Source organism: Crocodylus porosus, unplaced genomic scaffold (assembly GCF_001723895.1).
Source record: "Crocodylus porosus isolate Cpor-Errol unplaced genomic scaffold, CroPor_comp1, whole genome shotgun sequence".
NCBI classification, from domain to species: domain Eukaryota; kingdom Metazoa; phylum Chordata; order Crocodylia; family Crocodylidae; genus Crocodylus; species Crocodylus porosus.
Window position 1 is genome coordinate 817,383 of NW_017728929.1, and position 27,786 is coordinate 845,168.

General features: G+C 39.6%; 2 protein-coding genes across 12 annotated transcripts in view; one reads left to right on the forward strand and one right to left on the reverse strand.

Moving 5' to 3' along the window:
* GIGYF2 (GRB10 interacting GYF protein 2) overlaps positions 1-27,786 on the forward strand; it is a 93,705-nt gene that overhangs the window by 35,884 nt on the left and 30,035 nt on the right. For 6 of the 11 annotated variants that reach the window (XM_019542862.1, XM_019542863.1, XM_019542865.1 and 3 more), the window contains 6 exons: positions 16,022-16,201; positions 25,014-25,225; positions 25,321-25,480; positions 25,562-25,768; positions 26,394-26,584; positions 27,241-27,400. In XM_019542862.1, coding sequence (XP_019398407.1) covers positions 16,022-16,201; positions 25,014-25,225; positions 25,321-25,480; positions 25,562-25,768; positions 26,394-26,584; positions 27,241-27,400 — 1,110 coding nt within the window. The remainder of the gene's footprint in view (positions 1-16,021; positions 16,202-25,013; positions 25,226-25,320; positions 25,481-25,561; positions 25,769-26,393; positions 26,585-27,240; positions 27,401-27,786) is intronic. The other 5 variants (XM_019542866.1, XM_019542870.1, XM_019542871.1 and 2 more) reach the window with 3 other exon arrangements.
* Positions 313-3,293, reverse strand: KCNJ13 (potassium voltage-gated channel subfamily J member 13). Its single transcript, XM_019542875.1, has 2 exons — positions 2,656-3,293; positions 313-1,710 (listed from the first exon to the last, which is right to left on the reverse strand). Exons 1-2 carry the CDS (start codon positions 3,170-3,172, stop codon positions 1,088-1,090), a joined length of 1,140 nt encoding a protein of 379 aa, XP_019398420.1. The 5' UTR covers positions 3,173-3,293; the 3' UTR covers positions 313-1,087.

Here is a 27,786-nt window from a genome sequence, read left to right on the forward strand (position 1 = left end):
TCCTTGTTTATGGTATGCTTATGAGGCACTCACTCTTGGCAAAAAGCATTTTGGTCCCAATTTTTTATTTTTAAAATTGATTCAGCTATCTGATTCTTTAGATATGATGCTATCTATATGCTGTGTGTACGCACATAAATATCTATATTAAAAAGGATAAACTCTGCATAAATGCCATTTTTCTTCTGTTGATGGACATAATGCAGCCTTATGGTACCAGAGCTACTTGATGTGGTTGCAAAGCTGAGACCACATGAGGCAATATGGTCCTTGCCAAGAAACATGAAAATACACAAAGTGATGTATAATATATTTTCTACTGCTAAAATAATTTATTAAATGTTTCCAAGTATGAAAATATCCCTACTGCATCATGCTTTTTCATATACTCCAGGATTTTTGACACTCACTGTCTTCACAAGCCTGCCTAGCAATAATAAGCCCTTTCTTAGCCAATAAAATGCAGTCAGTTCTTACGTTTTCATACAATAAATGAGCATAGCATGAATGTTTCACTGCCACAGTAAAAACTGGCGATGAGTTTTTAATAGGATGTTCAGCTATTTGAAAGCTTATATAACACTGTACGCAGAGGGTTAGCATTAAAAGGGATCTACGAATCTTGGAACTACTTCACTGCTGATCCCAGAGCTAGTGTATTTTAACTGAATAACCTCAGTAGGATTTTCAGTGCAGTCTTGTCTTGTATTGTTGCTGTCTGCTTTGCTGCATGCCAGTTAATTAGGTTTTTGGTCAGCTGTGAGAGTCTGAAATTCTCTTGTTTCAGGGTCAGTGCAGTTTTACTCATAGTCTAGTGAATTCAGCAGGTAGCACTTCCATTTTCCCAGAACATGTACTTGGTCCCTGACTTTCTGTTCTGTGCAATTAATCCAGCCTCTTCTCAGTTTACATGGGCACATTATGCTCAACTCTGCACACCATGCTGGAGTCAAAACAGATGGAGAAAAAGGAAAGAGAAGAGCACAAGAGAAAATGGCAGGATGGAATTGAAGGAAGGAAGGCTGGAAATGGAACCTGGAAATTTAATGGAATTAAAAAAAAAAAAATGTTTTGCCAAGTCCATAGTCTATTCTGTTAGACCAGTCTCACAGATCTGGAAGCTCTCAGTAAGCTGTCCGTTGATGCGGATTTCCTGGTCAGTCCTTTTTGGGTTCTTAGAGTCTGCTGCAGGTGGGAACTCTGGAATAGTCTTGTCAAAATTCTCCATCTTGATCTGATATTCCCCTTTGGTTCCTCGTGCTAGCATGGAGGCAAAGCAGTGGTGCATGATGATCTCTGATGGGAGGTAGGATGTCCTCCTCTGACATGTTTCTCCTGTACCTTCCTGCATGGCTGAGAGGAAGATCACTAGCTCAAAATGGCAAGGAGCTTCCCGCTGAAGGAGACCAGCTAGAGGACTCGATGGAGTGATAGAATGATAGTAGGTCAGTGGAAAGGTGAAGAATGGACATTCTTCAGATGTGATACTGTCCAGATGGAAATCGACACTGGTTTGGTGCAGCTGACCATTATCTGTTTCTTGGTAAACAATTGCAGAGACCCGAACGCTGGTGAGTGGACTGGGACGAGTATTAGCCACCTGGAACATAAGGTATGGCTTGCCTTCTGTGTGCGCCACTACTGCAGAATGAGTAAAACGGATGGAGAATGCTCGATTCTTTGGACGGGCGATCTTTGCCACAAAAGCACCTATGTAGTGAGAAAGAATGGATTAAATATGAATGCGATGGACACATTAGTTCTCTTTATCCCCATGCTGGATCAAATGCCCCATGAGAAAAGGAAGATACTTGATTAGATTGACATAATTTCACTAAAGATAATCTGTTCTAGTCTAAACATAGCACACCTCTCAGCATATAAATAGTCACTAGCATCATTTTCACTTAATCAAAATAAACTCGTTGCTGATGACAGGTGCCACAGATTTCTTCAGAAGAGCCTTTCCCCCACAGTGTATTAACTCATTTAAAATAATAATGTTTGTAAAATGGGGCAACATTTGCAGGAGAGATTTCCTGTGGCTGCTGGTGACCTACTCTTGAACAGGCCAGAGTGTTTTACTTTGTGCTGTTAAATTTCATAAAATTGCTGTTAACTATGCTGTAAGCTAACTTCTTACAAAGTGAAATGTGTTGCTTAAAAAATCTAGTACAATTATTCCCTGATGGAGTATTTTAAAACTTTGTATCAGTTGAAATCTCTATCTAGTTTTAAACAGATTAGGGAAAATCCATAGGAATCTATCAAAACAAATTGATTTAAACTTCATAACTTAATGAAAGAAGGAAAGAGATTGTTAAGGAAAAAAATGACATAAAAATAAATTGGAGAGGGTGAGGAGAGTTGCCACAAACATAATTTGTGAAGAAGAGCATTTTTTTTCTGGTACAAACCTTAACATGCTTTTATTTATATCTTTTTTCATAGGTCCCTGATTTGCTTTAAAAGACTTAAACCATAAATTTTAATGTCTGTAGGCTGTTAAATACAAAATTTCATGTTTATTAACTGGCCCTTGTTCTTTTTCTTAAGCAGCTGTAACCTCAGTATAGCAAAACATTTTACAAAATCTATTTTACACATGGTTTATGGAACCTGCCCCATGTAAAATGTTTAAATGTAGACTATTACCTGTGATGAAGGCCTCTAACATGAGCCCCAGGACCATCTGTATGGCAAGTAGGGCAATAGCACTAGGACAGTCCCCACTTGGGAACATGGTGCCATAACCAATAGTGAGTTGCGTTTCCAGTGAGAAAGAGAAAGCAGCTGTAAAGCTGGTGATGTACTTAACGCAAATGGTGTGGTTGTCAGGTGGGGCATCATGATCCAGTTCCAGGTCCCCATTCATCTCCGCCAGTAGGTACCAAAGTACTGCAAAGACTAACCAGTGGAGGACAAAAGAAGCTGAAAAAACCAGCATCATCCATCGCCAGCGCATGTCCATTAGTATTCCCCAGGCATCTCTCAAGTAAGCCAGACCTTTTCCTTGAGCTCCATCCATATGGAATGTACTGTGTCCATCTTTGGTGACCATCCTTGTGTATCGGTTTGCTAGGAGGGGGGCACTAGATTTGGTGGTATTGTTGTCTATCGTATCAGTTCTCATCTTCTGAAAACAGAAAGAGAATCTCTTACACACCTGCATATTTGCATTTCAGCTAATGTTCACAGATTCTGACAGGCCAGCAGGAGATCGCATACCGCAGCCAACAAAGAATGATGGCTTAAACATTGCGGTTCAGAGAAGATTAATTTAAGAGCTTGGAAAGGAATTTACCACTGCTTTTGTAGTAATGATTAACTAAAATAAGATTAAGTTAAATTAGACTACTTTTAAAATTTTTCCTGCCTAGTCATTTAAACAGAGCTTTCATATTTTAACTCCCTAAATTTGTTTTGATTAAATGCTTTAACACGTGTACTCATGTAGATGGTAGGCAACTGGAGCACTGCAATTTTTGTGGAAAACGGGCTTTAATTTTGTGTTGTGCTAGCACCTAGTTATTGCAGTTCTGCTTTTCATCAAAATGGCAATCTAAAGAATAGGAAGTTTCTCTTGCTAAGTTGTTAACTATAGCTCTTTCCTTTTCTCTAATTTTTTTTTGTTGAGGAAGGCTATCAGCCATTTCAGTCTTGTAATTTAATTTCCTTACAGGTGTTTTTGACTTAGTTCTGACTCAAAAAAAAAAAAAAAAAAAAGCCTGTAACTGTACCAACCATATTCACTTATTGACTGTAATTATGGTGATTGAAGAAAGGCTTCTGTGCTGAATATGCTTAAGTGAGTTCTAATGTGAAGGGGGGGGGTAATATGGAAAATAAGCTTTTATATAAATTACTGCTCCTTGGCTTAAATACATTTCAGTCACTCATGATGTGAGGAAAAATCTCCAATCCTCCCTGCAACAGTAGAAAAGACGTGAAGAAATGTGTGGAAGCATGTAGAGGAAGTGGAGTTCCATAGGAAGTAATATTAAAGGCAGGAGACAGGAATGACAGCATTTGGGGTGCTGAACGTAAGGTCACATGTCTGTTCTAGGCTGCATATCTTTGGCCTTTATGGGCTTCAGTGAGAGCTATAGATGGTCACAGGTGAAAAGCAGACCACTTCTAACTGGAGCCTAATTTTGGGTAGCCAAGTTTGAAAACTTCTGGCCTGGGACTATTTTAGTTCGGGCAGGAAATTTAGTGTTAAGGTACTGAATGTTAAACGTTTGTCTGGAAAATATAGAAATAAATTAGAATCCCCTTAAAATAAGGGGCACAATTAAAAATAATGAAATATAAAGCCAGTAAGTAAATACAATGTGTAATTAACCTATAATAGACACTGCTGTTAGCAAGGGATATGGCAAACAGGATTGTACTAGTTACACTCTACTCCAGTGATTCTCAACCAGGGGGTTGCCTCACTCTGAAGTGCTATTTCAGGGGTGGCACAATAATGTTTGCCTGTTAATCCTGCTTGCCACACAGTTTTAGCACTAAGTGTGCAAACATGTTTCATAAGATGAACACAGAGATTTCAAATAGGAATCCATAGTGATCTGTTGTGGTCTTCTTGAGAGCATTTCTTCATTTCAAGAGAACTGTTGTTCCATAGTCAGAAAACCAAGTGAATACTAAAAGCAGGCATCTTTTCCAAGGGGTGCCATGAGTTTAAAAAGGTTAAGAAACACAGCTCTACACTGATGCAGCAGGGCATAAAGATATATATGAAATTATGAAGATTCATGCCTTTTTCTGAAGCTATTGCTAGTGGATATGCATCACGGTAGAAAGATCACTTGTTTTATTTCAACAATTTTTATGCTTGCATTGGTAGCTACCAGCTGTAGGGCTCTCAGCACCTGGTAGTTGATCTGTTAATCATCAACTGTAGACTGCTCAAACAAAGGTGATAACAGCTTTCATCTCCTATTTCGTCTATAGCTCATTGATCCTGTAATTGGTATAAGTCCTGTAATGTGACTCACTGACTTAGTTTACTCATGATATTATATTTTCATAAAGTTAGGCCAAGGTGTGTCAAATGTAGATTTTGCATATCCAGGCAAGTTTGAAGAACAAATTGTGTGCATTCCTTTCTCAGACCATACAGTTGTGCTCTGCTTTTATTTGTATGTATGGAAGTTACTAGAGGAATAATGGATAACTTGAATTAGTCTTGAGACTTTTTTTTTCCTCCTCCTTATTCCATGTCTGCATCACACACATTTGCTCAGCCCTTGTCATGAATAAGTCAGAACAGCTCAATAGAAAAGGACAGGTTATCATCTGTTTTTCTACAATACAAACACAAACTTTCTTAAATAGCGCACCTCCATGCAAAGAGCATTAATTTTTGCTGACCTAGTCTGCCATTGATAATACCGACTACGTTCTACTCTAATAACATTAATCCTGGTTTCCAGGAACCACTTTAAACTGAATCAGGTAGTTAACTCAGGGTTGGGCTGCTCTGCTATAAACTATAAGCATACAATTGCTAATAGGGCATTGTAAGGTAAACAGAGTGAAATGTTATGTGCTTTATGTACCAGGTATTCAAAACTACAGACTCTTAATGTTCACAGTTACCTTATTGAATGCTTTGAAAGGGTATTTGAGAATGTAGCCAGTTGAATATAGCCAGTTGGTAGACGATGGGTCAATGCACAAAGCAGACTGTAAACAGTGCCTCATTTTATCATCTTACACTAAGCTGCAGTCATGAGAAACATGTGCTCCCTTTTTTAGAGGGCGGGCAGAGAATATTTACAGAACTAAATGCCTTTGGGTAAAACACATGAGCAATCAGAAGTATTTTGTGTGTTTTGTTGTGATATCCAGAGAGCAGTTCTTTTTATTGCTGTATGTCTCCTGAATAGCTTGGGCTGCAGAACTGCAAAGTAAAGCCATGCCTTATAAAAATCTAGGTCTGGTAACAGTCTAGGCCTCAATGAATTGTATGCACCTTTTCTTAAATTATAAAAACATGCTTAAAAAGGGGAATATTTTTAAGATTAATTTCCATAGATCTTCGTCCTTTCTCTGGTAAGATGACTACTCCGAGGTATGGCATCCTCTCGCTGCTATATGCAGTGCAGGCAAGCTTATATGGTTGAAGTTAGTGATCCAACTGAATGATTAACTGCTTAATATTGATATAAACATTTAAAACAACCTTTGTCTCTGGTTCTCTTCACTTTGCATTGTTTCAAATGGTTTTATTGGGCAAATTCCATTAGTGTATGTGTTAAAATGTACTTCAAAATGAAGGATGAGTATTTCTGTTCCCTGTTAACTCCAGCAGTGCTTTTCAAAGCAGTCTCCTATCAGTGTCTCTTGAAACTTCAACAGTGAGCTCTTCCTGGTTAAGATTAATAGATTACTGCAATAGGCCCATTTGGGCTAGAGCCATGGTTCTTTCTGTTTTACAATGCAAAGTAGCCAATAAGTAATTCAGTGGTAATGATAATTCATATCTAGGCTCCATACCAAACTTTATTTTTCAAATGCCCTGGCTTGTGTGAGCCTACTGATGGTTTTACTTTAAGTTAAATTAAACCCCAGGTCTTAACTTCTTTGTGTGGGTAAATGGGGAGAGAGGGAAACTGTTGATAGGGTCCAGCAATAGTGCAGTTGCTCAAAGCTGAGGAGAAAAGGAAGAGTTGCTAAGAGGGAACTGCTAAAGTTTTTTAATTCCATATCTAGGAAGTGAGAGTATCTTTTTTGACTACTTTGAAAAGCAGATTCAGTTTTTGAAGTCATTAAAATATCTCTCTGGTCTCTTTACTTTTCTCACCCCTTCCCTTGTCTCATTTTCCTCCATTTTAGTCAAGTCATCTAGCTACTTTCTACTTTCCCCATTTATAGATTCATAATTTGTAAGGCCAGAAGGGACCATTGTATTTATCTGTTTTGATTTTTGTAACATAAGATACAGGATTTACCTGAAGTAATTCCTGTTTGAATTGGAGCATATCAGAAAACCATCTAATCTTGATTTTAAAATTTCCAGTCATGGGTAACTTCCTACAACCATTGGTAATTTTTTCAATTGTTAACTACCCTCACTGTTTAAAAAAAAAAAAAAAGAAAAAAAGAAGTGCAGTTTATTTCTTGTCTAAATTTAGTTAACTTCAGCATTCAGCTGTTGGTTTTGGTTTCACATGTCTGCTATTGCTTTTCCAAGCAGTGCAAACACTTGACTCCAGTTGTTTTGAGTAATGGATAAGAAGAATGGTTACCATCAGACACTTAGAGTCTTTTACATCTTACCTCACTCCTTTGTATATCCCCAGTGTTTCCAGTCCTGTCTGTTTTGTTGTCTTTCATTAAAGACTTAAAGTATGCGTAATATTTCTCTTCTCATTGTTTCTTTACCTTACTTTCTGTTTCACCATAGCTGTTCTCCCTCAGCTTAAATTTCCCTTGTATATTAGTGCTGCTGAAGCAAGTCATAGCCAGAATTTATTTTTCCAAGCATCAGGCTGGTTCATGATTTCTGTTCCTTCTCTCTAGCAGAATGAAGTGGTTTGGTCTAACTTCTTCCTGCCTCTGGCTCCTTGATAACCTGTTCATGATGAAGCCCTGCTTTGTAGATCTAGAAGGCTTTTTCAGTTGAAATATACTCCACATTGCTCCTGAAAGCAAGAGCTTAATTATTATGACATAGAATAAGCCCCATACTGCTGTGAGTTGGTTCAGTTAAAAGTTTTGTGTTTACTTCCTAACTGAAGGGCAGTACTGCAGTGGCACCTTCAGCCTCATCTTAGCTAAGTATTTTAACAAAGCTCTTTCATTATTAGTATCTCTGAAAGTTTTTTATTTGGGGCAAAGTTCCAGGGAAACATTTCCAGAGTGTTTACCTTACCTGCACAGGTTCCACTACCTCATTTACAAACTCTCGTAATTGATCTTGGAAGAGACCTGTGGTAGATGTAGTTGGCTTAGTTCAATTGTTCACAGTTTAAAGTGGTGGAAAGAGAAACACTCTGTTAAAGGGCAGTTGCAAGGATTACCTGTACAGAAGCTTACCCTGATTATTCTAGCTCGTCTGGATTTAGTAAAGAAGTTTCCTTTTAGTACAGTCCTGCTGAAACTGGCATGTTACCACTGTGAGAGAGTTAATTCCACTTTTGCGTTACTGGAGTACAGAATAGTCCTCTTGGGGTTTCAGAGTTAACTGGCATTGCTTAGATGTAATGAACTACAGTTTGGTTTCATCATCGTCTAAAACCTGTATACTTCATGGTGGAATGAACCGTAATTCTCCAGCAAGGTTACTAAAATTCTGCAGGAGCTTCACTATATCTATATCGGTATCTATATATATAAAAGCTTAACTTAATACAAACAGCACAGAAGTGTCTGTGGTGTTTATTTTGACATTAGTTTCAGTCAGTTTAATGCTGTACTCATTTAAATATTTACTGTACATTTTTGTACTGACAGTGACATTATAGAATTTGTAGTTAAGGCCGGAGATGTTTTAGTTCATTGGATAGCCTTTTGGCTGGATGCTTAGGTTGCAGCTATCACCAGCGAAATACTTGATGTTTTAAACACTGTTGGTTTCAACTTTAACACCCCATTGAGGTGGATGAGGGCAGTGGATATAGCAGGAGTGTTGTCCCAGGAGAAATAGCAAGGATCTCGCTAGATTTATGCTTGATTCACATTTCAAGGTGTAATTTGTATCTTTGAGAGCTGCTTAGGCTTCTTAGCCTAAAAATGAAAACTGTGTTTCTGGAGCACAGTTCATGAATTCCAGGGTGGCAGTCATTGCTCTTGAATATTAAAGAGGAAAGGAGAAGAATTAATAAGGAAGTTATGATTTTAAAATATAAATATATCCAGATGTGTATTTAAAATTGTAATGTACAGAAAGATTTAAGGTAAATGGCTGGGCAGGAAAGAAAGGAGATTGTATGCATTTCAGCAAGCTTTTTAAGCTTGCTTAAACGATTCCTTATAGCTTTTAAGCTTTTGACTGGATCAATATGAGTGCTACTTTAATGCCTCTTATAGTGCAGTATACTTAGAGTTGTGTGCTGAACCATTATGACACTATTTCAGCCATAGTCATTGATTATGAATTGATTTTTGAGTGATCCCTACGGCCTGCTTTAAGGCATTAGAAAAACTTTCTTAATAAACTTTAGATGTCATCTCAAGATAACTTTCACTAGCCCACTCATCTTTAACTTGCCATTTTCTTAACTGCTGCCCTATCTTGTGTACTGCACACTATCACAGTCACTAATATTTTCTCTAGCAGTACAGTTCATAAACAGTGACGCAGGCATGACTTTTCTAAATAACTGCATTGAGAAGAACAGGGCATGACTATCCTAGTTCATTGTATGGATCTTCTTTCATGGACATGCTCAGTTTTCCATTGGTACATTCCTGAAAATGACCTTCGTCGCAAGCTTGTTTTCATTAGAAGAGGAATAAGTTCCGTAAACCTGAGTTTGGAGCAGATCTTTAAGTTCTACATACACTACTGAGAGAGCTGAAGGTAAATGATCTTTGGGTCCTCAGAAATGTAAAAGCTAGAGAGCTATTAATTTTCTCCCATCAGTAACAACAGCTGGGTTACCTTGGCTTCAGTCATAGACATCTGTTTGCAAAGCACAGCCAAGGTTCCCTGTAATACCATAAATGGATCTTTGTACTCTTTTGAGTTGGTTCTGAGTAATTGAGTTGCAGTTGCTTTATGATATTCATTGGCTCTGAAATGCAACTGTGGGTGTTATTACTTACGTTTATATTTGAGAAAAATTCCAGAAATTTCTTGTCAAAGGTTTTATTCCATTGGGAATTTACAAAAACAAAAGATCTCTTTAAGATTTTTTTCCTGTGCTCTGAAAACCATTTCATTTCGGTTTTTTTAGCAAGTTAAAACTGCACTGTTGGAAATAACTTTGCCAAAAAAGTAATGGCACTTTATCATGTACTTACCAGTGTCTTTGGAGATTTTGTCAGCGTTCAGGGTAAAGGGAGGTCTTGTGGTCCAAAAAGTAGACTGGGCTAATCTTATGTACTGCTCCCAGTACAGTCAAGAGAACTTTTTCCACAACTGTAGTTTGTAGAGATCTCTTCTTTAAAATGGGTTTTCATATCTCATTCCTCCGTTTATAATCCAGGGGGGGTTGGTTCTCATCTGAAGCTGATATGATTGGTCATTTTGTCTGCAGGGGGGCCAATTAGTTCTGTTCGTGTGGAAAAGAATGCTGGTTTGTTAGAAGAGCTTTCTTGACCCAACACAAACCCTAGCAGCTATGGAGAAATCCTCAAGAACTTACTTGGAAAAGGGGTGCATTTTTCCTCCTAATCAGGATTGGTTTTTAGGTTTGCATAATCTTACTTAAGGTTTTATTTGGAAGTTCAAAGGGACAAAATTCCTCAGGAAAAGCTGAATGGAAAAGTTTTTCTTCAACTCATAATGTGACTATTTTCTCCCTTTCTACTTAACCAGAATAAAGCAAGATTTACATAGGTGCAGACTGAATACTTTGTATCTAAAGCATTCTTGGTCTTGAGTTCCTTCTCTCATTTTCTGTCTTCCACCTGAGTCTTGGTATTGGCAGAGGGGTGGGTGTCACTGTCCATGCAGCCAGGTTACAGTTACTGGCACTGGTATACGATTTAGCCTAATGCAAGTCAGGAGGTGGAAGTTTGTACCTATTTGTGTTTCACCTCTTCATCACTCCTTCCTGAAAGAATCTATTCAATAGGAGTTTCCTTGGGCCTAGGATTGAAACCTTGTAACAAAGAAGATGCTGTTTGGAAGATGTGATTAACTGACTACAGACAGTAAACTTTTTTTCATTTTCACTTAACTTTTTTCTGCGTCCTTCAGATATCCAAGTAGCTGGTAAGTGAGAGCCATTTTTAACAGAAAATATGCCAGAAGTATTTCACTTCCAGCATCACTAAAATAAAGTTCAGTATTTCACATTTTTTCATAGTTAGCTGCTGATGTGAGGGCTTTGATCGAACGTCAGACGTAAGAGGATCTGAAAAACAAAGGCTGTGATTGTTTGCAATAAAACTGCTGAAGGCCTGCTGGGAAAATTATTAATGTAGACTTTCCTACTTAGCAAATGAAATCCCCCTCATGGTTTTCTTTCTTTAAAAAAAACAAAAAACCCAAAATACAAAACATGAATTCTTTGCTTCATTAGTACAGAACATTTTAATACATGTTCAGGCACAGCACCATAAATTGTGATAGGCATATTGCAGCCTTCAGAGCCAGGGAAAGTAATCTAGCACAAGGGGACACCCATCACTCAAATGTGTAGGGCAATGTGATTTGTCCTTGACCCCACCCTAAAAGGTGTAGTGGGGTTGCATTTTCACTACAGCCTCTGTTACCCATTATGACAAGCTGTTTTTGTTTTAACTGTAAGAAGCCATGTCTTGTAGGAAGATTATGATTCTTGGCCTCATGTTTGATCTAAACCTGCCGAGTGACTTGAGAGGCTAATACATGCAGTAGCTTAAGATATACTTTTCTACTGAGATAAGTAAGGAAAGTAGACCTGCTACATTGTTTTTGTTTGGTTGGTTACCTTTTGTTAATTTTTGTGCATACAGTGCCAGCTGATCACGTCATCAAAACTTGCATCAATGCCAGCATATATTTGTGAATTCAGTGGAAAATATAGAGAACCATGAAAGTCAGGAATCTTGGCAGAAAATTAGTTGGAATGTAGTTGAATTGTAGTGTTTTGAAAGAGAAAAGTTATGGGGAGAAAAAGGAACTAAGGTTGACATCTATGGACAAGCTGCAGTACTTAATGTTTCAAGCTGGTAGTTGGGATCAGGGGTTCTGTTAGCATTGCGGGGATGTAAGGGACCTCAAAGGGTCATCTAGTCCAGCCCACTGCTCAAGGCAGGAGCATCCTTGACTAGACCATCCCAGCCAAGTATCTGTCCAAGATCATCTAAAAAATTTCCAGGTCTAGAATTTCCACAGCTTCTCTAGCTAGCCTGTTCCAATGCTTGACCACCCTTGTAGCCAGAAAGTTCCTCCTAACTGCCCCTACTCATTGTGGCACTATGTTGTTTATTTTTCAGTATGTCTCTGGCAGGGGTGGGTAGTTATTTTGGCTGGTAGGCTACTTAATGAGTTTTGGTGAGCTGTTGAGAGCCACGCACATACAATCTTTCAGAAGATATCATTTAAACAAATTATAGATAAAAACAAATTGTGCACTGAAAATCAAACATCAACTTAACGTATTTTAATTTTATTTCAAAAAATATTTTTGTTTTGATTTTGTTTTTTTGTTACAGTAGTTTATATAGAGGGATTGCATAATAGCATAAAATAAAGTCTTACTCTTGCATATTGTGTGTGTTGGGGGGCTGCTCCCGTACCACCCTACATGAGACCAAGCCCTGCCTCCTGCCCCGGGCAGCCTCCAGCTCCTAGCCACCCACAGCTGACTGCTCATTGTGCCAGGTGGCTGAATGGGTGGGAGGCAGCTGCAAGCTAGAGCTGGAGCCCTGTGCACTGGGGCAGGAGTCGCCCGGCTTGTGGTGCCCAGCACATGTCCCCAAGGCCACCACCACTTTGCACATTACCTGTTGCTTGGAACAAGGCAGCAGGGGCAGGAGGAAGAGAAGCCATTGCAGACAAGGGGAGTAGAGCTGTCCCCGGGTGGAAGCAACAACACTAGGAAGCTGGCCAGAGCTGGGGAGGTGCTGTAGGTGGCCTCATGAAGTGTGCCCCAGGGAAGGCCATATGAGCAATTGTGGATGCAGTCATTTGGTTGGTTGGATCTTGCTTACCCCTGGTGTATGGTGGAAGTATGTCTCACAGCACTGGGGGGTTTTTTGGTTTTTGTTTTGTTTTTCTAAGCGAGAGCAGTATAGTTGACAAAAATCTCTTCTTTGTGAAGAATAAAGTCTATACATTTTGTGGAAAGAAAATATTCTGACAACATGAAAAACAATTCATGTTGTTCGCCCTTCCAGTAGAAAATCCTGTGTATAAACAAGCTATCAAAAGGATGTATCCCAGAATTCCCCTCTTGCTTTTTTAGGTTAGTCAGTTTGCAACTCCAAATTGCACAGCCATAGACTTTGTTGGCTGATTGCCTTTTTTTGCTCTTTCTGAAGTTTTCCATAAACACTATTGCTGGCTTTTGGACAAGCTTGAGCACAGTTGCCCTTTTACTGTTGCTTCTCCTCAGGAAGTCCAGTCAATTAGTCCAGGGCAAAACCATAGATTGCATTTCATTCTTTTTATCCAAGTAAAGCTATGGCCAAATGCTGATTGCTAAACTGAGTAACTTCAGTCCAATAAGATGGAACTTCTGCAGTGTGGGAACTGTATATAAATTCAGTTTACTTAATACAGTATAACCTCATACATCTGGCATCCTTGGGACCTAGTACCTGCCGGAAATGTGAAAATTCCAGATTTCTGAAAGTGCATTGCCCACCTGGCTGCGGGGGGGAGCTTGCACATGGCAGCTGCCACCGCCATCCACCACCCTGTGCCGCCACTTCACGACCGGCCTCCAGAGGTACACTGGTCAAAAAAGGTTGAAAACCCCTGATGTAGTGTATTTTTTAAGTGTTGGTTTTTTGAGAATTCCAGAATTTTGAAAACTGGCTTTATGAGGTTATATTGTATATTGGAATAATCTGAACTCAGTAGGAACTCCCCAGCATTTTTATGCTGGACCCTTATTAGGCCACGGTTTGAGAATGTCAGTATTGCCACTATTAAGATTTTTATTTGGTCCGTTACTGGATTTTTACAAAGAGCCAGGCGTTCTCGTTTTGATACAGATTGGCAGAAGATCACTTTAACCCAAATGTTAGCCCTTATGAACATTATGAAGCCTGTCATTCCCTGTTGAGAGAGATGAGTGAACATTTCTCTACTGTGTATAATACTTCCAAATAGGATATTTGCACACCCTCAAATAGCCACGGTGCAGGAAATTCACAAGTGTGAAACGCATGTCTTCTCATTTTCATTTCCCAGTGTTTGCAGCTATTTTTGAGAACAGTAGTGAGCAGTTTCTCCCTCCATGCTGTGCATAGTTATTTTCAGTGTATCAATATTTGGCAATCTAAAGTTAAAGGGAGATCTTTTCCAACTCAAGATTACCTGCTGGAATATTTCCCTGTTTGTTTCCAAATTCTCCATAACGGCTAAAAAAAAAACCCCCAAAAAAACAAAAAAAACCCCCAGAGCATCTGAAAGATGATGTTGTTGCTGCAAGGAGGTCTTAGTGAGGATGAGGAACTTTGCCCCAGTTATTCCCAGCCAGGGGTAGAAGTTCAGAAACTCATCAGCATGTTTGAGTTGGTGTCCTTCATGATGCTACCAAAGACTCTTGAAGAAGAGTTTGTTCCTCAATATTCAGCAAGTACAGCATGTTTCTTTGGCTGAAGACCCATCAGAAGGAACTCCCAAGTATTTTCATCTTAAATCTTGTTTCTGCTCATTCTTAAAAATATGTCCACATTGAATTTAAATTAAAAAGAAAAAAAGAAAAAGTAACTTAAATGGCTAACCCAAGTCAGAGTGAAAATAGAAGTCAAAACAAGGAAGGTGTTATGTTGTTTTCCTATGCATTTTAAATGAATACATTCTTAGTACAGATTAAGGCCAGTTGAGAATCTGATCTCTTAAAAATTCGGTAGAACTTTGCTAGTTTCTTCTTTAAGCTTGACCTCAGCTACCTTTCTTCCCACATCCAGATTAACAGGATAATGTAGATGCAGCATTTTCTTGTTTTGTTTGTCAGTTCTGGCTAAATTCCTACTAAGACTGGTATATCTGAGTGGTGTGTGCTTAACAGCATTATTTGTAAAATATTTGATATTTTGCAGTTTAAGTGCCTCAAACATTAGTGCATACATAATACACAACTAGAAGTTGTGTATGTTTTATAAGTATGATAGAATGTTCAGTTATTTCTTTTCTTTTAAATTTTACTGTAGTCTTTTTTTTTTTCCCCTGTATGTGATATTTTTCATAGAATTCTTCTCTCCCTTCAGTCTGTTTGCTTTTTCCTTTTGTGTGTCCTTTTATTCTTTCCCTTATATTTTCTCTAGTTTTTCCTTGTTCCCTTTTGTCATCTTTGCTTCATCCCTGTCCCTGCCTTCCCTGCCCCTGTAAACAAAAATCTCCCTTTCTTATAGTCTTCTCCTACATGGGGTCTTCATAACGTCCTTATGCACTTTTAAACTTTAAGAACTTTTTTCTATCATATTTACAACCTATCTGTAAACAGCATTTAAAAGCAAATTTCCTGAAGTTTTAGGACAACTACAGTACATGATGCTAGACTTCATAAGTAGTGGTGATTTTTTTCTTAAATAACGTGGAGTTCTGTGCCACTATGCTCTGAATATACGACAGTTCCTGAATGACATTTTCCCAGAGAAGTGGATAGGCAGAGGTGGACCAATCGCTTGGCCACCTCATTCACCTGACCTGTTGCTGTTGGACTTCTTTTTATGGGGACATGTTAAAAGTGTAGTTTACTTGTCAAAACCACATTCTTTGGTGGAACTTAGGGCTAGGATCACCAATGCAATTAGTGCAGTAACTCAAGAGCAACTGGGAAACATTTTCAAGGAGTTGGAAGATCAGATCAAGTACTATATCATGATGGATGGTGGTTATGTTGAAGTCTAGCATTGTGTCCTAAAACTTTAGGAAATTTGCTTTTAAATACCATTTACAGATTGTTTCTATGATACCTACAACCTAAGTTATTAAAGTTTAAAAGTGCACAAGGACTTCATAAAGACCCTGTATAATAGGTTTGGACACAACTGCATAGCTGAGCATGTCCTACCTTCAAGATCACAGGCAATCACATATGTAAAGCCTTATGTAAACTTCATTGTTCATTTAGAATCCACCTCATTGCTTATCTTTGGTGACTGCATGTGTAATGGTTGCATTGTATTTCCAGGTTCTCAGAGACTGGGCCGTGTTCATTTTCATACATTTTCTTTTCAGTGAGACCAAATTTTGAGGAAGGTGGGACAACAGCAACAGGGAGGAAACATGAGTTTATACGCTCTGAGAGCGAGAACTGGCGCATCTTCAGGGAAGAACAAAATGGGGAAGATGATGATGGAGGCTGGCGATTGGCAGGGTCACGAAGGGATGGTGAGAGGTGGCGCCCTCATAGTCCAGGTGAGAGGAAATCTGGGAAGGAAAGTCCGCTACAGTGCTTGGGGGTGGAGGGTGGTATGTGTGTGAAGACCAGAGAACAAGAGGAGCTAGAACATGTGGCTGTTTGTTCAAAGCCAAGACATTAATTATTTTTAAAAAAAACAGAAAAACACGAGTGCTTTCACTGCACTAATCATTTGGATTAAGGGAACCTTGCATTTTCTTCAAGTATGCATTAGTCTAAATTCCACCGTGCCTGAGATCAGATTTGTTTGTATAGTATTGTCCACTGGGGCCTTGGTTGTACTTTGGGCCACCTTGGCTGACATGTAAGGGCAAAAAGAGTGGAACCACAAACCTCCTTCCATTTCTCCTTCCCAGCCACAGCAGTGAGACAGGACCTTGCAAGATTCCAAGTCCATAAGGGTGCAGTTAATTTTAATCTCATTCAAAATGTGATTTGTAAAGAATCCTCCTTCACTTCCTTACGTATTTCATATGACTTGTTCTTGTCAGGGAAAGAGGGAAAGGAAACACGTTGTGGCAAATCATTTTCCATCAACTAACATAATGGGCCTGAAACACTGGGGTTAGCAATAGCAAGAGCCTTGTGGCTGAATGCCACCCCCAGAGCAGGCTGCATCACCCCAATACACAGGTGAAGCAGAAAAAATAGGAAAAGCACAGGCCAGATTTAGAGATGATGAAGGAAAAGAAATGCTTCTGTATTAAGGTTAAGCCCACATTGTTCACTCAAGAAGCAGCTTTGATATATATGCACTGTATATGACAGTATCAGCAAAGGCATTTGCATTAATTTGTAGAACTACTAAAAGCTTGGGTCCATGGGGTGCAGCATGAAACTGCTATGGAACTGGAGTGGACAGATGCCACAGCATCACCTTGTTGCATCACTACTCTGTGCATTTTCTGTGGTGCTGAGCAGAACACTCCCTACTACCATTTCTTGAGCCTGGAACAGTATTTAATCAAATGCCCCCTTGGTCATGTTGGCTGTACCTGGGGACAGTTAGACCTCAAGTTCTGCATCTGGTCCCCTTCTCACAGATCTGAGAAGGATAGGTCAGGTTCCGTGTTTGCATCACTGTCTAGACCAGGGGTGCTCAGCCCCCAGCCTGTGGGCCAGGTCTGGCCTGTGGCATAGTGTCATTTGGCCTGTGGGGCTCTATACTGACCATTTGTTATTTGAGGTGATGGGGCCTTTCAGTTTGAAGGCATGGTGTTTCACTGCTACTGCATTCAAGGGTTTGAAATTGCTATATCTATAGGTAGATAGATAGATATCTGTAATGGGGACACGCACGCACGCACGTCCTAGAGGTAACAGCTGTAAGAGAGGCAACAGGTACACCTTTACTTGAGAAGAAGCCACATTAGAACTTACCTGGAGCAGCTTCTTAGTTTGGGAACTCTCTTGTCTTCCTTCAGTCAGGCTTGGCTTGATACCTTTTTTGGACAAATAAATATTGAATATAATTGCCTGTGGCTCTGCATTCACTCCTGTGTCCCCTGCTTCTCCATCCCAGCTGAATAGGCAAAGTATTTTCATTGATGCCTTTTTTGGATGACTGGATGATAAGTTGGATGCAGCAAGAGGCATCAGTGATCTGAGACTGGGTTCTGCCCTTATTCAGCCAGCTAAGCCTTCTAGCAAACAACTAGAAATTGTTAATCCATTTGGAGATACTAGTTTATAGGAGTATTAATTAATTTCACATTAGAATTTACTTACTTAAGAACAGATCTAAAGATGAGGTCTTTACTTAGTTGAGTTTATATGCAGCTATAGGTGACCTTATGTAATGCTGTTTGCCTCACTTGGCTTTTATTGCCTCTAGTTTTATCTCAGGATTTTCTTAGTGAAATAAATGCAATAAAGCTTGTAGTACTGCATCATCATCTTGTAGAATGGCTGTGGTGGCTAGAACACAAAAGAAAAAGACCAGTAGAGCAGATGACACAATAGTCATGCACTGCATAAACAAGAAAGGAAATGTCTGCCCCTTGTCCCAGTGCCAAGAAACCACTGATAATCTTGGTGCCATCAGAATGGAGTAATACCAATGGCTCTTCACTTCCCAGAAGGGAACAGCAATTTAACAAATTTTTAAGCAGACTGTTAATGACCAATTGGGAATAGCCATTACCTGAATTAATCACAGAAGTGATGTTCCATCAATTGGCACACCCTTATAACATCCTTATTTACCACTGTAGACACTGCAGCCTTTCCCTTGAGCAACAGCATAATGGGGTGGGCAGTCATTTTGGCTGGAGGGCCACTTAATGAGTGACCTGTCGAAGGCTGACTCTGTCTCTGTCTCCTCCCTCCAGAACCCAGCCAGAGTGGTAGTTCACCAACAGCCCCAGAGCTCAGCTGTGGATGCAAATGGAGACTTCCACCGTGGTGGGTAGGCAGTGATGTCAGCTGTGGGCAAAGCCAAGAGGTTCTGGAGCCCTAACACAGAACCTACTGGCAGTGTCACAGCTAACACTGCCACCCACTCTACACAGCAGAAGTTCCTGCCTGGGTCCACAGGTGACGCCACTGGCAGGTTCCAGGTCAGGGCTCTGGGCAGGAGCTCCCATCACACTAAGAGGGTGGAGGTATCGGCAGGTTCTGCATCAGGGCTCCTGAACCTGTCAGTGGTCCACAGCTGATGCTGCTGCCTGCTCACTGTGATGGAAGCCTCTGCCTGGGTCCACAGCTGCTGCTGCTGCTGCTGCATGAAGAGCTGATGCTGCTTGGTGGAATCAGTCCTGCCCACACACCAGATCCAGTGAGTTGGCGGTGGCCTGCCCACAGGCTGGATTGACTCTGCTGGCAGGTTGGATCTCATCCATCTCTGGTCTAATGTCACTATCAGATGCTTTTCTCCTGCAAAAGCTAGGTAGAATGGAGTAGAGTAATTTCCTTGAATTCTAAGGTAATTTGAAAATGATAATGAAAATGATAAAAACAATAAAGCCAAAATCATTCGGGTAAGTCTTTGTTGGCTGAAACAGGTCTGACACTGAGTCCAATTTCAGATGCTAACTCAACTCTCAAACTACCTGAATCTGATCTCTTTGGCATTGGCATGCCTACCTAGACCTGAAATCACTGCAAGGCAGCAGTGTGGCATTAATTCACTGATTTGGTGAAACACTGGATGTTGAAATCAGTTGTTAAGTCAGATGCTGGGCTGGAGGAAACCAGTGCTACAATTGCTCATGTGCTAATGAAGCTGGAATGCTTCATTCCTACCACCCTCCAAGGATGCTACTTGCCAGCCACCACCACCAGGATTCATGCTGATGCGCTCCAGTTCCATACCCTACAACAATTGGTTCCTTGAGATGTCAGCAGTATAGCTCCCAAAACTCACCACTTACTGCTGCTGTGAAGTGTCCCATGCATCACCCTTGCTGGATAGTGCTCCCTGCCCTACTCACTCCCTTGCCATGGGGGGCCTCAATTTGTTTTTCCCCCCACACCTCTTCCCTTCGCCACGTTCCTTCCCCTCCATAAACTTGTCTGTAGTAGCTGCTCTCCACGCTGCCTGGCTATATTCTTGACCACGTGCATGTCTGTGGCCGCGCACATGCATGCAGCTCCCCCTGCATCTCATTCCTGGCAGCCCCAAGCAGAACCCCTTTTAGGTAGAATGTTGCCTGCCTTCAAGGGGAAACCCGCTGTTTCCTGAGGGAACCTGTGCATCTGAGGGCCCTGGCCCCGTGGGGAGAGGGAACCCAGGTGTCCAAAACCCTGGCCAGAAGGCATGATTATCAGTAAACATTGGCTACAATGGCCACAAAATGACTGTCGTGTCCTCTTTTATCGGTGCCAGTCCAATAGACAACCAATATATTGGTGCACCTCTAGTGACTGTTCTTTTCTTTTGTTATCCTTTTCACTCCCCTCTGTCAAACTGCTATCAAATGGTGGTGAGGGTTAGCAGTGCCTGAGCCTGAGGCTAGATTCTAATGTATTAACAGATGTTTTCTGTTTCCTGGGTGCAAGATAGGGTAGAGTTCCTAATTATGGAGAAGATCCTTATCATTTCCTCATGTCAGACATGACTGATTAGACACACTGTGCTCTTCTGTTATACAGTTTGAATAGTGTTATAGCTACTGAAACAGTGCCTCGTGATGATCAGATGTGAGATGTTACCTAGGACAAAAGTTCATCAGGAATGCAAGTCTATCTAGTATATTCTGGTTCAGTTTACACAGGAGTGTATAGAGATCTCACGTAAGTTTTTAAAATAGACGTTTGTGTGCATAAGATGAATGTTAGCAGATAAACTCTCTATAGTTTAGTAGATAACCCAAATATATAGTTCACTGGAATTTCCAACAAGCAATAAGCAATCTGCCATTACAGATACAAAATCTGTGTCTTAATAGCATGAAAGCCTGTTCTTGGATTTCTCTGGAAAGATCAACTAGATTTGTGTTGAAAGTGCCAAATTCATGAGATGGAAGTGAAATGAATTATCAAGTAAATTATGCTCACCTTTCAGTTCATTTAATTGTTTTTTCTTGAATCGTAGGTAGAGTATTGGGTGGGGGGTTGTTGGGCAGTAATGGTAGCTTTTTTTCCTTTTAACTCTTTTGCATTAAGCAGTCAGTGTAATTTTAAGCTGGTATGGTTTATAGTGGTTTTGTCTACCCATCAGTGTCAGTAGGGGAGGTTACCAACCATATGTACTGCTTAAATAGATAAAACTCTGCCAAAAACTGAACTACGTCTGTCTGTTTGGATCTTCTTTAAGAATTGACTTTGTATATCCCACACAACTAAAATGCATGTTACTGACTGATTGATCTGTAATTTGAGAACAGTTTTGAAAACTGTAGTTTATGGTCATATTCATTTGAATGTTATGCATGGAAATTTTTGCTGTGTAAAATAACATTCAGCAGTCCTAGTTTATTTTTGCTGTCTTAGTAAGCAATGGGTATTTGTAGTCCAGCAGACTTCCTGTTTTCTAATCTTTTGAACTCTCTTGCTTTTTAAACATCTTTTTCTTTTGCTAGTAGTTACTGTAGTAACAGCAAGGTCCTATGACCTGTTTGTCTTATAGCCTGTTCATTCTCTACACCTCTTTCCTAGGTATTTGAACAAGAATGAAAGACACTGTTATTAAACCAGTGATTAATGAGTAGTAGACGTAACTTTTCATCTTCTCCCTGATATCTGTTTCTTACCATCTGAAGTTGCCCCTTTGATGATCTTTTGTCATCACAGACTTCCATGTCATCCTTGTCTGAAATGGATAATGTGTAGTTCTCTCTTGGAGTTAGCCAGTGTGAAGCAGGGATGAATCTGTCGTACTAGTTATAAATGAGAGGCTAAAATAGGTGTCTTTTAGATGCCTCTTGAAGATTAAGATCTCAATTCTGAGCCCCCCTCAATTTGATCTGTACCTGATATAACGCATCAGAAACTTCATGCTCAGAGTTTATTTCAGTTTGCATTTGTTCATTCACTGAGTTGGTAACAGACCACCTTACAAGCTGCTCATGTTTGAGGCTGCCCTTTCCTGGGAATGGAAATTTAAATCCATTACACTGCTGCTGGAGTTCTGACACCAACAGCACTCTCCTTCATAGACCAACCTTATGTAACACTATTTTTCTTCTGTGTTTTGATTTATTATGACATGAACTTACCTGCTGTGCAACAATGACAGCAACATAAGAAAATTCTGGGGAGAAATGCTGAGTTTTCTGCCTCTTGTGTCGGTATGTTTCTATGTACTGAAGCAGATTTGTCTGCTGAGAACAGATTCTTCCATGCTTGGCTTATTCAGTGCAGAAATATTACTTAACCCATATAATTTTGAAAAACACACCCTTATCATGGCCTCATGCTTCGGATTGCCTATGCTATCTAAAAAAAAAAAAAAAAAAAAGTCTGTTCATAGTGCTGAATTCAGTGATTGATTCTAAGTTCAAATTTAATTTTTTTCCTACTCTCCAGATTACATTTTTAACATTTATGTATGCCCATCATAGGATAAAACTCCACCTTCTTCAGTGGCTCTATTTCTTTTATTCATAAGATTGAGGAATAGTCTTTAAATCAATTTTCATTTTGTCAATCACATATATCACAGTAGTTATGTTACGAGACCTGGAGATGAGTTGCAAGTACTTGTGGCTGACCCTTCATTAACTGTATTGCTTAAGGACAACATGGTAATTTGTTGTTACCTAAGTTTTCTCCCTAAAATAGCTTTGTGTTTTCCCTTGATTTGCCGCATTAATTTACTGTAATTTTTTTTCTGCAAGTCTGTCTGGAGAGACTACACTGAATGGTTTACACATGAAAATGGCTCTTGGCTGCTTTTTAAGCAGAAGCCTTTTTCACAGTTATCCTACATTTACTAACTACTTTTGGGATGCAGTTTAGCCTTTTTACTATAAATCAGTTGGACTTTTTGTATGAATACTTTGCTGTGGCATTTCTAGTGTTGGGGTATGTACAGGGTTTCATATTGATTCCATATTTCTGTAGAATACAGTCTGTTTTTCTTGTTTTAAAATACTAATTGTGGAAAACCGATAGACTGTCTGAGGGTTCTACATACATCCTCAGTGCTGTTCTCTTCATCTCAAAGATGGACTCAAAATTTAGGGAGACCCATGTTCAACTTGGATATGAATTTCATATGCATTACATGCCCATTAGCAGGGAATATGCAAAGGCAGGTCTTGGAAGGGAAAGGAGTTGTTTGTATTCTTTGTTGAGCCATGTATTCCCCCACCTTATGCCTAGTGTATTTGTCTACCACGTCCCTCTATAGTGAACCTTTGTCAGTTGATGATAAAAAATACATTACATTATCGTCCATTAAACTAGAGCCTGTAATTGAACCCAGGCTTATCAGTAGCTTAATTGTTATGGTATTCACCCAAGATGTACAAGAGCCAGGTTCAAGTTTCTCCTCTGTCCATCCTGCATCATCCAGGCTGGCTGTGCAGTACAGGTTTCTCACTCCGGTTTACACCAGAAATTCTGTACCTAGCGCTGAGATGCTTATTACAATGACATTTCTTTGAAACTGGCGTGTGTGTATTCCAAAGTTTAGGTTTGGAGGAACTGAATTCAAACTAAAAACCAGTTTAGTTTTGTTTAAAAAAACCAAAAAACCCTCATCAAGATTTGTAGGGCTAACTCCTCTCCAAGATGTACATTTGAAAAAGAGAAAAATGCTGGTTACTGGAGTTGTTTGAAACATATTGACATCAATATTCCGCACTTGCTAAATTTGTTTCTTCCTTAAGGATTTGTTCAGATTTTATTCTAGATTGAAGGAATAAACGGGAATGGGTCTGAGAGCTTTAAGAACTATTTTAAAACAGAGTTCCAAAATAACATAGAAGGCACTGACTTGTTTCATTCTTTACATGTGAGCCTACTCTGAAGTATGCGTCAGTATGTTGACATTTGTGCATGCTGTCTAATTTGATTTTTATTATGATACAAATACAATTATATTAAGCTGTAATTTTGTTTTAAATAGTATGAAAAATAGGTGTGTGTAAAATACCTGAATCTGTATTGGGAATTATCTTTTTTCCTTTTTTTTTTTTTTTTTTGGTCAAAATGTAAATTTAGCAGCTCCGTATGTAATATGTTCAAGCAGGCAACATTTTTTTTTCATTAAATTGCTTGGATTTATAAACTAGTTTTCTTCCTCAGCAGTAATAGCACATAGTTTGGACAATTTTGAAACACTAAGGTGAAGTGAAAGGAGTGATCTCACAAGGTCTCCCTTCCACCCCTAAACTTCTGTGAATTTGTGAATAGAGGGATAAGCTTTTTCCTTTGATTACTGTTTCTGCTTGTCCTTGTAAGGAGGACAGCTATACATTAATTTTCATCATGATGCCTGCATATTTATAATTGATAAAGATGTTTTTAATCAAAGGTACAAATTTCTGGGTTCTACAGAATGCAGCTAATATTAGAAATATTAAAACTGTAGGATCTGCTTGCATTTTCTGTCCATAGTTTTTCTATTTTCTTTTATATTATGGTAGATTATTTTCAAATAGCTAAAAAGGCCATCTGAAACTTCCTTCTTAATAACACTCTTCTCATTATTATTGTATCACGAAGTCCTGGTCAAGTTATATAGGGTACCAAGGGTGTTATGAGAGAGAGGTAGGTAGCTTCATTAATGTTGGCTAAAACCTTAACAGATTTTATGAGCATGCTCAGAAACAAATTTTCAATTCGTGTTTAATTTTTTTTTCATTTTCCTTTCTCCCACATTGTTTCACTAGCCCATGACTCAAAAACTGACATTTAAGGAATTCAAGCCTGCCTACTTCCACCAAAATAGTCAACTTTGCAGGGTGGGAAGAGAAAAGCACAGAAAGTTTCATTCCAAGAAGCAAAAGTTGCAAAAAGCTAATTAAAAGTACATGATTTTTTTGTCATTTTAAAATTTACCAGTCACTGATGACCCATTTAAAAAATTTTAATGCTGAATCAAATTAACCCTTAGTTTCGTAGCTCTCATTTGGTTCTTGGTTGGGTTTCAGTACCTGTCGCCCTTTTCTGGGGTCAGTATTTTTAATAATAGTAGCAGATCTTCAGGTCTATGGAGGACAATATTCAAAGAACTCCAGTTCCTGGTAAATTATCAGTTTTTTTTTCTTTTATGATGCTTATTTTCAGGTGTACTGTACCCTGTAGTGGCTTTCTGAATTTCTGTCACTGTTTGTCCTCTTGTTCCCTACCCTTTCACCCTTCCAAGTAAGTTGTCACTCTTTGGGACTGTCTTGTAAAGTTACTTTCCCCCCACCTTAGACGGCCCTCGTTCTGCAGGCTGGCGAGAACATATGGAGCGACGGCGAAGGTTTGAATTTGATTTCCGAGAACGGGATGAGGAGCGGGGTTATCGGCGAGTGCGGTGTGGCAGTGGCAGCATGGAGGATGACAGCCTCCCAGAATGGTGCTTAGAAGACGCAGAAGAAGAAATGGGAACATTTGATTCATCTGGGGCCTTCCTCTCATTAAAGGTCAGAAAACTATTTTGGACTCCCTCCATACAGTGTGAATAGCTTCACTGTTATGATCAGCAGTATGTAATTATTTGTATTGATTTTGATGGTAGAAGGTTCAGAAGGAACCAATTCCTGAAGAACAGGAAATGGATTTCCGACCTGTGGAGGAAGGGGAAGAACATTCAGATTCTGAAGGCAGCCACAATGAAGACGCCAAAGAACTTGAAAAGGCAGTCAAGAAGGAGGATAAAACAGATAGGGTAGCAGTAGGTAATTAGGATTTTTCAAGTATCCATTGTACATTGCAGTCCAATACATTTCAACCTCATAAATAAATTTAAAATCATTCAGTATTTACAGAAGCAGTGGAAGATGCTGTCAAAGAATCTGTACCATCCACAAGGTCAGGTACTCCACCAAAACCACAGCCTCAAGAATCTCTGCAGACCAGCCTGTTTGAAAGGAAGGAAGAATGTGCCCCAGAGAGGACTGAAAGAGCAGAAGATAAAGAAAATAGAACAGAAAACACACCACCAGCCAAAGTGCCCAGTAAAGAAGGTAATAAACTGAGATAGGCTTATGACTTTTGGAGGGATCCCTGCGAGGAGGAGTGGTTAAATAGAGTCATCACAATGATGCTAATATGTGAAGCAGAAAACTTAAGGGCTCATCAGCTGCTCTCTCCAGTGCTTCCAGTTTTGCTGAGGGTATCTTTGTATAGCAGACTAGCATGGGGTAATAAGTAAACCCCCGCATAGGTGCCAGTGTGTGGCGCACAAAGGCATTTTGCTTGGCACCCCTATCTTGGGCAGAGGGTGCGGAAGGGGTTGGGGGTAAACTGCCACAACAAGGATCAGGCCCCTTGCAGCTCCCCCACTGTCCGCCCCTAGCATGCCAACATCTTACAAGTCGAGGTTGTGGGAGTTTTGGCACTCTACCCAAACATTTTGCTGATCTATGCTGTAGCACGATATAGAATACCAGCTATCTCTGGTATCGGAAGCAGAAGATCCATTATCCAAACTATTCTTAAATATGCTGCTGACTGCAGCAGAAATGTATGAACAGATTGGCTGGGAGACACAAATTTGTTTGTTTAAACTATTTGAATGTCAGGTTTTTAGAGGCTGTTCCTAAATGTCAGACTAATTCGTGATCTTTTTTTTTTTCTAACTTTTTACAGGTATGGTTCCTGCTGTCCAGCCTATGCCCCAGATTCCTCCAGCTGCACCTTCTCCAATTCACCATTCTCCTCCTATTTCTAATCCAAGTCCTGCTATAAGGCCTGTTCAGACATCTGTCACAGCTGCTCCTGGCATGAGCAACATTCCTGCTGATCCAGATGATGAAGAGGGCCTCAAGCACTTAGAGCAGGTAGATTTTCTCTTTTTTAAATTTCTCCTTCATTTGTAGTTTGTCAGAAAATGAAAGAACACTGAATGAAAAATTCTCCTTAAATTCTTTGAGTAGAATCATAAAAAGTATTATGTGTGATGACTTCAAAAAGTTCTTTATAGGTTATAATTTTTCACATTTTATTCCGCAAACTGCATTCTGTAGCATTTGAACAAGAGAGACCATAATTTGCTGAGTACTGGGAGATGGAACATTTTCCATGCTGGCACATAAATTTCTGAATTCTATTCTTAACTCTGTCATTTGTTGTATTAGACTACTTGGGCAAGTCAATTTGATATTCTCCCTTAGCTTACCTATATGAAAAAAGGGCTTAATTCTAATCATACAGGGTTATTGACTAGAGTGCTAAAGCATTTGGAGAATCTTGCATGAAGGTTACTATGGAAGTGTAAAATACTTGGTAAAAAGCATCTTTCTCTGCTCTATCCATCTTGAATCCCACCAAATGTTCACACCTATGCCGACATTTTAGAACCAATGAATAAATTCTAATATGGTCTTGAACACTGGCATGGTGTTGTACAAGTTAGTGACTGCCCCTGTGATCTTTGCTTGGTTTGAGTGTTTGTAGTCAGTGTCTCTTGACATGTTTCTTGATCTGTCAACTGTAGCAAGCAGAGAAAATGGTGGCATATCTGCAGGACAGTCCACTGGATGATGAGAGACTGGCAGCAAAACTTCAAGAGCACAGAGCAAAGGGTTCCTCAATACCATTGCTCCATGAAGCCATGCAGAAGTGGTACTACAAGGATCCACAAGGAGAAATTCAGGGTAGGTCTGTGCCCTTTACGCTTCCTCTCTTGTTTCACAGAACTGTTAAGAAGTTCATCACAGATCTATTTAACCTAACATCTGTACCAAAAGATACTACCTACCCCACAGCTTCAGAAAAAGGCAGTGATGCAGGCAGACGTGAGTCAAGTTGAGAAAAAGGTATCCTTTTTACTTAGCATGCCTTTCGTGCCCTGCATACAACCTTATAGCTAAAGTGTTTTCTATAAATTGAGGTTAGAAGAAATCTTAAGCTGGCTTTCTTCTACTCCTACATGTTCGTAATTCAATTTATAGTTGAAATTTCCTGATAACCTGGGGGGGGGAAAAAAAGAATATAACGCTCTAGGTTTTTCATGAATGCCCAGTCAGAACACCTCAATCAG